We start from the raw sequence: 12341 nt of genomic DNA, 5'->3' as shown, positions 1-12341 counted from the left end.
CTACTGTGGTTATGGGAAGGCACTGCTGCTTCATAAGATGAAGCTAACAGGAGCCAAAAAGAGACAGCAGGCTGCAAGGAAGCCCACAGGCAGCAGTCAGGAAGGAGGATGCTGCTTCTCCTGTGATCTTTTGATCTCCCTGTAGCGCCCCCTACTGGCAGAGCCTGCCTTAGAGCCAGTTGATAAAAGAGAAAGTGCTGAGTTCCAGCGTGAGGTCTCATCAATGTGAATACATTGTAGCACAGTGGAATGACAACAATGAACAACTATCTTCCCAAGGTTCAGTCTCCAGATATTCTCTAGATATTGTTCTTCAAGGCTTTAAAGTGTTCCTTTGGCTTCAATATCAACAGAGTGGCTGATGCAGAGCTCATACTCCATTCTTTCTCCTAAACTCTACCTTCACCTGGTGAATTACTGGGTATGTGTTCCTACTTACATATTCTCTAGGATGTCCAAAACAGGCCATTTTCTCAGAAAATCTTGCCATAAAAGTTCTTTTCAGTGTAAAATCCATATATTGTTTGCCAATAAAACAGAAATATACCACCTCCTATATATTATTCTATTCTTCACATATCACATCCTATTTGACATCAGTCTTTGTTAAGTCTTCAATCTTGTTCTTGTCCTCTCAGTGTCTCATCACTTCTTTTTGATTCCCACAACACTATTTTGTAACTTATATGTGAAACTGTGCTTTCCGTTGATTTCTGTTCATCTTATACAATGCTATCTAATTGATCTTGCTATAGCCTGCCTCTGAGCATATTACATTCTTTAATGGGAAATTCTTCAGATCTCCTACTACCTTAAAAATTAAGTATGACCCTTTTAACTGGAGTTTTATGATATACTGTGATCCAATATTCTCAGACTTATCTCTCATTGTGTATTTGTTACTAATAAAAGAGCACTTGCAATGAAATTCCTAAATAACCACTTTTGTGTAATTTTCTAATCATTTTCATAAGATATATTCATAATGTTGAATGGTAGATCATAGCATATGTTCTTTTACAAGGTTTTGAGTACATATTGCAAAAAGGTTTTTTTTTTTTTGAGTACATATTGCAAAAAGGTTTTTTGAGTACATATTGCAAAATTTCCATCTGGAAAGAATCTACAAATTTACATTCCCAACACAGCTATGGTAACTCTGAGTATTAACATAATTTTCTCTTACCCAATATTAAAGTATCCCATTGTTGTATTAATTCAGGTCTTGAGATTATCGGAAGTGTTTAACAATTGAATATGCATATTTCTTCTGTTAAATAAATTTTTATAATTTCTTGAATATTCTGTATTGCTTTTTCTTATATGAAAGTTCTTAAAAAGCTAAGGACATTATTGCATTGCTTGCCATATATTTTGCAATTATTTTCTTCATCCTAATGAGTCATTACTTTCAACTTGTTTTTAAGTTTTGCTTTCTTGACATAATTTTTTGGGGCATTAAGGATTGTCTTTATCTTAGTTTAATTGGTAAGTTTATCAACACTTGCCTTTATAGTCCTTGCTATTAATGTTATACCTAAGTAACTGTCACAATTCAAGATAATTTCTAATCATAAATATTGTTAGTAATATATTGATTTGGTTATCAGGATTATTATTTTCATCATTATTAATTTCCTAGGCAGGACATGAAGACTTTTTTTTAAAATAATGCCTATTTATTTATTTATTTATTTTTGTGTGGTGCTGAGGATCCAACCCAGTGCCTCACACATGCTAGGCGAGCATTCTACCACTGAGTTACAACCTCAGCCCACATGAAGACATTTTTATCTCTACCACTGAGCTACAACCTCAGCCCACATGGAGACATTTTTATCTCCCTAAATGGTCTTCCTATATCCAACCTAATTCTCTAAACTAGTAGCCTCAGTGATTCTCTTAAAATATGTCAGGACTTATTAGTCCTCTGTGCTCAAACTCTGGAATATGTCCCTGCTTCATTCAGTATAGATGTAATGTCAAATTCCTAAAAAATGGTCCATATTGTCTTTCTGGCCTTACTGGCTATTCTCCCTATGCTGCATCTGTTTCAAACTTCCTGTCTTCTTTCCCTTGAAAGAATAAGAGAATAAGGATGCTACCACCTTAAGGGTTTTGTCTCTAGGAATGCTCTTCTCTAAGATATCTGTGTAAAATAACTCCATGTTATGGTTTAGAAGTTCTGTTCCCCAAAAGCTCACATGTGAGACAATGCAAAAAGGTTCAGGGGAGAAACGACTGCATTGTGAGAATCTTAACTCAATCAGTGAATTAATCTCCTGATAGGGATTAACTGAATGATAATTAAAGTGATGGGGTGTGGCTGGACGAGCATGGGAGCATGACTTTGGAGCATATATTTGTATCTCACCAGTGGAATCAATCTCTCACTTTTTTTTTTCTCTCTCTCCCCCTTACCCTCCCCCACAAGAGTCTGCTCACATGTAGCCCTCTCAAAAAAATTTATACATTAGTCAGGGGAAGCTAACTGCTTAAATAACCTCAAAATCCCAGTGTCTTTAGAGAGTTGCTTGACACTAATGTGGAGGACAAAATTGAAAACTCTCTTAGTATGACAAAGGGAAACAAAATGTAACCCAGGAATAACGTTATAAAATTTTAAAAATCAAAATAAATGTAATAAAAATAATTATGAAAGACATAAACAGAAGCAAATTTTCCCAACCTTGAACTTAAAAATTATGAGTTCAAAGATTGAATGTCATATTGATTTGAGCAAAAACAATGAAAAATGGTTAATTTAAGGTACATAAAGGCAACATTTTAGAATATTACAAATGGATGAAAACTAAAATAAATATTCAGGAATGAAATGTCATCTCTAAGGGCCATAAAATAATACAACTTCAGATTTCTTTTCCACCAAACTAAATAAACAAATCAGAGAAATCTGTACAGTTTTTTTTTTTTGGAGGAGAAATAACAATAAAAATAATAAAACTAATGGTATAATATACACACATTTTCTGCAGAAAACTGTTCTAAGTGCCACTGTTAACACATTTAATTCTCACAACAACCTTAGAAGGCAGGTCTTACAATTACCCTCACTTACAGATAAGGACTAAAACTAAGATATGAAGAAATTTATGCACCTCCATTTTTTTGTTGTAAGGTAAGGCAACTTGGGAAAAGAGAACAACTCAATTGCTTAATGGGAAAAATATTAAAATATGTAAAATAATCAATTAAGAAATATATCAGTATAAAGATGTCTGAAATAGGCACTGTGATAGTGTTAAGGAATTGTTAACAAGTAAGAAAACCCATTACACATGTAGAATATAGTATAAACAATTCTTGGCTAAATGGCACAAAATTAAATACAAGAGGCTAAACACTTCTGGAAGTAGCGATTTATGTGACAGAAGCAACAGCAGCATGTTCATGATAGGAATGCAATAATTTTTGGTACAATTAACCATAGCAAGGAAACAAGGCAGTAGAGAGAAGTAAAATGGGTCAATTGTCCATAGAGTTGGAGTAAGGTAAAAGTTTTTGATTTATCACTCCAACAATTAATAAAAAATGAATTTAATATTCCATTTAATCACTTGAAACAATATCATTTAAACTAGAATGTTTCTATTTCCTATTATTATCAGTTATAAAAATAACACCTCAATAGTCAATATAACAAAAAAAGACAACACAGAAAGTGATATCAACACAGAGAGAATTAAGCAAGATAATAGAAACAGGGTTCATGAAACAATCATGAAAATTAATTAAATTATCTTTTATGGGTTAAAGAGACACATTTAAAAATTAAACCAGAATTGTTATTATTAAAATACAAAATTAAATTAGTATCACATGCAGAAAAGCAGAAGTTAATAACATTAACTTTAAAATAGTACAGAGGAGAAAACAGTCATTTTATGAAAATATTACAATTCAAATGCTCATTTAATAATTGTGAGCCTATATATATATATATATATATATATATATATATATATATATATTTAACATAGATCGGGGGAGGGGGTTCCAGTTTTATTTTAAAAACTGAAGCAAGTTTTTAAAGAGTGTGTGTGTGTGTGCATTTATATATATATATATATATATATATATATATATATATATATATATAAAATATAGATAATAACAGGACTTACAAAGAAATAAAGTAAAATTTGCAGAAAAAATTCAAATAGGACGTTCAATCTACCACTAGTAGACTAGTACAAATCAAGTGAACTAAAATATAACAACTTTCATGATATGAAAATTATAATTAAATAAGTTGAATTAATGATCTCATTAATTCATTTTCTCAAAAGTTACCTATGGAGAAAAAAATCGCAGAAATTATATTTGATTACCAGATGCAAATTAAGTAAAAATCATTTAACATAAATGTAAGTAACACTCACTACTCTCTGCTCCCAACCTGGTAGAGAAGAAAAAGTCTTCTAAATAATGATTTCTTTTAGCTGTCCATTTAATTGCTTTTTTCCCCCTCAAAAAGGCTCAAAACCACTAAACTCCTTAAGTTGTGACTGTGTCCTCAAAGAAGTAAAAACATTAAATGAGTGTACCATATATTGAAAGTTCAAAAATTATATGCAGTATAATTTATCATTTAAATGGGGTTTTATAACCATTAAATAAGAAAGAATGATTCAAAGCAGAAAATTCAACAGGCTAAAAAAAGAAAAAGAAGAAAATAAATAAATAAATAAAATTATAAAACCAATCAAAAGAAATAATCACAAAGGTGTAATTAATTAGAGAAAATAATTAACCTGTATAACAAAAGCAGAGTTTGGAATGTATAGGAAAGAACCAAAATGCAAAAATTTATCAAGCTAATCAAGTGAAATTTTTAAAAAATGACAAGAAACAAAACAAAAATCAAACAAAAAAGAAATGAGAAAGGCTAATGTACAAGAAGCATCACCACCAAAGTAGAAGAGATAAATTATATTTTACAATAATTTGTGATAATAAATTTGCAAACCTATTCAAATGATCTTTTCTAGAAAAATATAACTTTCCAGTATTGACTCAAGATAATTGGAAAACATTAATCACACATAAAAGCAAAAAAAAAAAAGAAGAAATTGAATATACTGATATAAAGTTTTTATTTAGAAAAGGGCCAAGCTCACCTATTTAGTTGGGGGACAATTCACCATTAGGTTTATACAGTTCTTGTAACAGATTTTACCTGGAACTACCTTTTCAAGGATGATGATATGGCAAATACAATGTCTTCTTTTGAGGCAAAGATTGAACAAGTTTGCTAGAAGCCCTCTTGTAGTATTAGAGATTCCTACATTCAGAGTTTGTTAACTGTGACAACAGAAATCTACACAAGTATCATGCACGCAGACCATTTTCACAGCACACCCCCAAGACTTGAAACCCAGGGGATCCTATGAAAACCAAAGATCACAATACCTGGTGTGTAGTGAGTAGGAGTCCTCCGTCTCTCAGCCTGAGTTCCCTGTCCTCTACCAGTATCTTTGAGACTGCGACAAGCTTACCCGTTTGCTTGTAAGTAGGGTAAAATCTCATTCCCTTCACATATGTCAATAGCATCATGGGAGAATTTCTCTAACCTTTAAGGAACTGAAATACCTAATGCTATTTAACATAGATCGGGGGGAGGGGGGTTCCAGTTTTATTTTAAAACTGAAGCAAGTCTATGAAACCAATCTCTTTGACAAATTACAAAATAGACCTGCAGATGAATAGATATTATAAATCAAATTATTACAAATTTAAGCCAGTAAAATCTTAAAATTTTAATAAACCCTGATCAATTCAGGTGTTTTTAAGAATGCAATTTGGTGTTTGGAAAATCCATATATAATTATTTTAATTGGTAAGTGGGGAAAGGCATTGCAAAACTGGAAAAGGGAGATTACCTAAAAAAAAAAAAAATCATAAATATCTGAACTGTGTTCATGGAGTAGTATCACAACTACATAAAAAAACACCAATGTATAGAAAAACTGAAGTGGACTACAGTCAACTATTATAATAGACGCCCTTAGGTAGTTTTTAAAAAACTGTAAGTGGTAATGGATTGCCAGTGCTAAAAAAAAAATCAAATTTTATGTAAATAGTGCCTTAATATTTTATCAGAAGTAATTCTGGGGCATAGCAGCAACAGGGGACATGGTGCTTCAGAGAGATGCAAAACTAGAAACTTCCTCCTCATTTAATGGATCACACTCAAAGTAAACATTCAAAATACATTAAATTCATATTTGGGAATCACCCAATTCTGTGCTCCCATCTTCTTCTCTCTCCTGGTGCTACTCTGTCCTGATTTCTAAGTACTTAAGATCACTGCAGTCCTAGGTCTGAACAAAAGCATGAAGTGCCCTCTGATACAAAGTCAGTGCTTCAGCCGCCACTTCTCACTAAAAACATTCATTCCTCCAAGAGTCATAGATTTCAATAAGGCATTTTGAAAAAGCAATGTCATGAGGCTAATAATTCATATTATTGTGTGTGACTAATTGTTGCTTAGTCACATCAGAAATAAAGAGAAGTATACATAATGTAAACCATGTGCCTAATTTTTAAAAATTTTCGTGTGTCATTAAAATCATTTCAGTGGTAGGAAGATTATTCTTGCCTGGAAAATTTACTGGTGAGTTCTTCAGTTTCCAGGTTTATTACACATTCATTTCCCACTATTGAGATCCCAGAAGGTGTAATGTGTTTTAATAACTCCTTACATTTCCGGGCAGGGGACAAGGGGCACCATTGTTTGTTATTTGAGTGTTGTTACTATTTTTAAGTCTGTTTTCACAACTTCCATCTTCCTGCTGATGAATTTTTCAAAGTGAAGCTAGGATTTTTGTCCATCCAATGCTGAATGCCTCGAACACAGAAGTACTCACAGAACTGTTGTATGACAATGAAGAAATGATGAGTGGACAATAGGAAAATAAGTTAAAGTTGTAACCATCTTTAAAATGATCGCAGATTAAATTTGTTTCTGATTTTTACTATTTTAGTACTTGGCTGCCCAGTAAGGCAGTGACCCACTGCCTCTGCAAGCTAAGGATTTTCTGTGCAAAAGGGTCAAGAAATGATTTGTTCGCTAAGTGTGGGGCTGCTATGGCCAGGGGAAGAAATGTGTCCTAAAAGAGAGAAACAAGAAGTAAAACAAAAACCAATAAATTTTAGAAAATATTGGAATATTGTCTCATCTGGAACTTAATCTAGAAATTGTTCTTCCAGGACATTGCATTATAGCCCTCTCCTATATAACCTAAATCATAGAGAGGAGAGCAAGACTAGAGAGAGAACACCCAGAGAGAGGTATTGACATTGAGAAGGCAGTGGGCCTTAACAGATTGAAATACTGCAAGCTCTAGCTCTGTATGGACCTTTCCAATAGTAGCTAGAGATGTACTAGTAGGACAAATAAGGTATACTGAAATTTTAACCTTAAGCAATTGCATTTACAAATAAGCACTTGGTAAAAATGCCATGACAAACTAACAAACAACAACAAACTACCATGGAAATATGATAAGGAATTGTACTCTGAGGAGAGATTGAATTTAACTCCAGGCATAGAATTATATGCTATCTCAACTTTGTGAATATGTTTTCTTAAACTATTTTATTAGCTGTTAATATTTCCAATACAGTAGTGTGTTTTCTTACACCCTTTAATAATTCTATAGAGGCTTTTATAGTCTTCTATTAAAAAATATCCACAGATCATCCATAATCATGATCAATTATTTTGCCCACAGGGGACACCCCAGATTAGTATTATAATGATGCTTTTGTCAGACTTTTTTCTTTTCAGGAATGCTTTACATTACATACACAGTTCCAAAGTTAACTAATCCTGTTTATAAACAGGAATAAGATCAGATTTGCTATGAGGAATTGTACTGTCTTTCCACTATTTAATACTCAACAACTAATCACAGTCATACATCAATAGCACCATTAATGATAAAACATATTATTCACTACACATTGCATGTTTGGGTCACATAAAGTGAACTCTGTACTTTGGGTCACATAATATGAATGCATAAGAAAGACCTAGCCTAAAAACAGACAAGAGACAACTTCATATAGAGTAAAGGCTATTTGATAAAAAGCATTAAGACTTTTCACAAAATCTTTAAATACTAGAAATCAATAGACAATTTAACTATTTCAATATAGAGAAAAGACTGGATGACAAATTTTTCTCATGTTATTATTCAGGAGAGAGAGACTAAGAGACACAGAAAGAAGGACTCCGCATCTATACACAGCATGAGTGTATGGTAAAGTATCCAGAGTATGGGGTTGTTGCAGTATGGAAAATACCTTCAAAATATCTGTTTCCAGCTACTGTCATATGTGCAGATGGCAAAATCATCAAAATCAGCATCCATCCATCCATCCATCCATTCATTCATTCATTTAACAAGTGGATTTACTGAGTGTCTCCACTATGCCATATATAGTTCTGAGCTTTCAGGTTGTAGAGAAGAATGTGGCAGAAAATTCCCTGCCCCCTTAGAGAATACATTATTATAGCAGACTACCAGACAACAAACAAATACAAATGAGTGACAAAAACCAGCTCAGGAAAAAAAGCGGGATAGATCACATGAGGCTTCCAGGAGGCTGGGGGTGGGCACTTGGGAGTAGTAAGGCAAGGACTGGCTTTTTGAGGAAAAGAAATGCAAATGTCAATAGTCTAGGAACTGGTTATACAGGATGCCCTCTACCCTCCATAGCTAGCCTGCTGACCATGCTTTGCCATTTCATTTGTTATCATTGCTCCACTAAAGTGCTGAAATGCCAGTCAATAAATTATTATTGAGGTCCCACCAGTACAATTGGAAAATGTGGTTGGGTTCAAATAACTAATTTTACTGCTGTGATAAAATAGGAGGTGAGTAATATGCTGAAGTTAGTAAATAGCTCAAATCTTCTTGCTCTGGAAGGTGCTTTTCAGTTTTAGCTTCCCTAATCTCTTCATCCCTCACATGTGAGTTCCAGGAATCCCTCCAAGAGGAGGCATCATTTATTGCCACTAGATGGCACCAATTATTTTCATATTTTTAGGCAAAAAAAAAAAAAAAATCTTTCCAGGTAATGACCACATTCAAAATGGAACAATGCTACTCAGTCCCACTATTAATAAAACTACTATAGTTTTGTTAATAATTTTACCATAGGATGGACCATAGCAATAGCAGTAAATACAGTATGTATATTCACTCATATGCGAGTTTATTCAACGTATATTTATTCCAAATTTTTTAAAAATGTATTGTCTTTGGATATGTGAAAGGAAATCATAATTGAATATCAGGATCAAATATAGCTGATAAAGTATATTATGATTTTACATATATATTAGAAAGTTTTGAAGAAAGTGGTTTTAATAAAGAAGAATTAATTATATTGGGGGGAAATTTTCTCATTGTGTCTCTCAAAAATAAATAATATTTCTAAATATATTTTTAATAACCCTCGATATTAATAAATTAGAATTAGTTGCAATAAAAATATTATAAAACATTAAAATTGGGTGGGGTTATTTAACTACATATATGTAACTTAGTTACAATCTGTACAAAAATTTAGTATATACAGCTTTATAAAATTTGAAGGATAAAAATTTGGATGCTAAATATACATTTTTATCATATTATTTCTCTGTTTTAAAAAAAGTAAATATATAGTGCCATTAAAATATTATGGAAATTTTTTTCTGAAGGGAAGGAGTTTGAAATAGTCTCACTTATCAAAAAAGTGGTTGGTAAATATTCAAAGTATGTTTATTCAGAAACAAAACAGAACCATTCTCACATAGCCATTAAAAACATAAAAATGGTTCCAGAATAAATACAACCTATGCTTTTACATTAATGCAAATAAAATGAGTGCAATAGTAAGATGAGGGTACTGAAAAGTACAATATGCTGCATGAATATGTTAATTACTTGGGAGAAAAATGAAATGTTATGTTTATTATGCTAACAAATGTATTTTTAAAATCTAAACATCCTTGCTACTTCAACATGAAAAATGTGTCTCAGATTCACTGCTAATTTGACTGCCACTATATTTCTTTCACTTAAGACAGTAAAAAAATAATACTTACTTTAATATCTTCCAGAGTCTTTTGCCTTGTTTCAAAGAGCACTGTAAATTTCTTGTCTTCATCAAAGATTCTCTCTTCACAGAGTTTTTTCTTCTCCATGAAATGCTCAAATATATTTTGTGCATTCTCCCTTTTATATCTTACAACTAAAAAGTTCTCCCTGTGAAGAAAGAATTTCACGTGCCACAAGTCAATTCATGTTGCAATATTTAATGTTCACATGTAAATGTTTATGATAAATTTTAAAAGACCCAATCTTACAGCTGAAAGACCTCGGGAAAATTTTGTAGTTTCTTCCAAAACCCTGTGTGTGTGTGTGTGTGTGTGTGTGTGTGTGTGTATGTGTGTGTGTGCGCGCGCGTGCGCCATTTCTCTCTTGCAACTAAATACATCCTGCCTCAGAGGCAAAATAACATTGATGGTAAACTCAGTAGTTACCAAGGAAAACTACTAGTAAAAAAAAAGCATCCAAAAGTGGTTAGAACAATACTGACAACAACAAACAAGCTTAAGAAATAATTGCTGGAGTTAAGCAGCAACCATGAATACAGAATAAACATAGCTGCAAAAGCTTAGCAGTCTTATGTCACCCACATTAGCTGATGTTTCAACAGATAGAGAAAATTAAATCACTAGCACGGTTAGCTATAAAGGCAGCAAGGCTAACATTCTTGGAAAGGTTCAAATGTTAAAGTGCTTTTAATAATATATCAGTTAATACAACAAAACCCCTATGAAATAATAATCATTATTACCATGAGCAATTGAGGAAACCTAAACTCGCACAATTAGCTTGTGTATCCTTCAAGTAGGTAGTAAAATAAATGACAGAACCAGAATTCAAATCCAGTCTGTCTTTCTCTGCTTGATTCGGCAGCAGTACACTGACTACTCTGTCTTCCCTGTGGCTGTTTATAGAAATTGGAAACATGACTCCTTGCTCACGTTTAGTATATAAGAGCCTCTTCTACATGGAATAAAGTTCCCTTTCATCTGCCTTGCTCTGTTTCTCCCATTTCTTCATTCATATCATCGACTCCCCAAATTCCTAAGAGATAACTTATTTAGGTATCCAATAATATGGACCTTGTGGAGCACAGGGAACAAAATTAATTCATACTGGAGGAGGCAATATGACCCCAAACATAAAATGTTCCTAATTGCCTCCAACAAACACTACTCTATCCTGAAAATGTGTATTTTTTTCCCTACACTAAGTGTTTTGAAATTAGAGTATATTCAATATAGTATGTTATTAATTATATGACATATTATATATGTATACGTTTATCTACATAAATCATGTTTCAAAAGAGAAAAAAATTCTAGTATTATGGGTCTAGTTTTGAATCTTTCTACTTCCTGGCTAAGAAGCAATTATAAAAATCAAATGAGAGCCAAGGACAGCTTTGTTTATTATTGTTAACATTCCATTTTAATTGTCTTACATATGCAAGATTTGTCTCTGAAACAATCTCTAGCCACTTGAAGGTGCACTTTTCATTTGCCATTTCTTTGTCCTTCTTGGGGCCTGTGACAAGGCCTAATATTGGTTCTCTAAATAATTATTAATTTGATATGATCACCTATTGAAAATAGCAATAGATTACTTCTAATACAGCTTGTCTGCAGTCAATTTTCCTGGCAATCCCAGTTTAGGAGACTTGGTATGCGCAGTCGGAAAAAGCACATGCTTTGGAACAGGATGGAGCTAAGCTGGAGCTGGTTCTACCAACCAATTCACTGTGATCGTAAGACAGTCATTTAAATTTCCTGAGTCTTTGTTTCCTTAGTATTTATTAGGAAGTAATGTATAATTTAAGAATTTGCTCTGAGAATTAGATGAAATGAGGGATAGATTGCCCAACAAAGTGCCTGACACATTAACAAGTCATTCAATGTAGATTTAAATATTCCTGAATGTTATCCATCATGGACATTAATCATTAACTGCATTAACTGTTTTCAAGGTAATACCCCAATATTGGCTTAATCTTTTTTCTCTTTTGCCTATGGGAAGGCAGAATCTTGTCAAGACTAGAGAGGGATTTGATTTACTGGGACCTGACTACCACTGTTCTATGAAAGGCTTTATAATGTAGCCACAGTATAGAAGACTAGTTTATGACTGAAACAGTAATAAGAGTGAAGAAAATTTTTCATCAGCTCCTAAGTTTAGTGTAAATTACATAATATTAGGTTTACACCTTTGAATCCC

The 12341-nt window shown here is 32.8% G+C and overlaps 1 protein-coding gene across 1 annotated transcript in view; it reads right to left on the bottom strand.

The window, feature by feature from the left end:
• The window catches only part of Ccdc178 (coiled-coil domain containing 178), a 349129-nt gene that overhangs the window by 230689 nt on the left and 106099 nt on the right, over positions 1 to 12341 (bottom strand). The window contains exon 16 of the mRNA XM_076836870.2: positions 10124 to 10283. Coding sequence (XP_076692985.1) covers positions 10124 to 10283 — 160 coding nt within the window. The remainder of the gene's footprint in view (positions 1 to 10123; positions 10284 to 12341) is intronic.

Source organism: Callospermophilus lateralis, chromosome 17 (assembly GCF_048772815.1).
Source record: "Callospermophilus lateralis isolate mCalLat2 chromosome 17, mCalLat2.hap1, whole genome shotgun sequence".
Lineage (NCBI taxonomy): Eukaryota > Metazoa > Chordata > Mammalia > Rodentia > Sciuridae > Callospermophilus > Callospermophilus lateralis.
The sequence above is the reverse complement of the archived record's forward strand: the minus strand, read 5'-3'. Positions and strand labels throughout refer to the sequence as shown.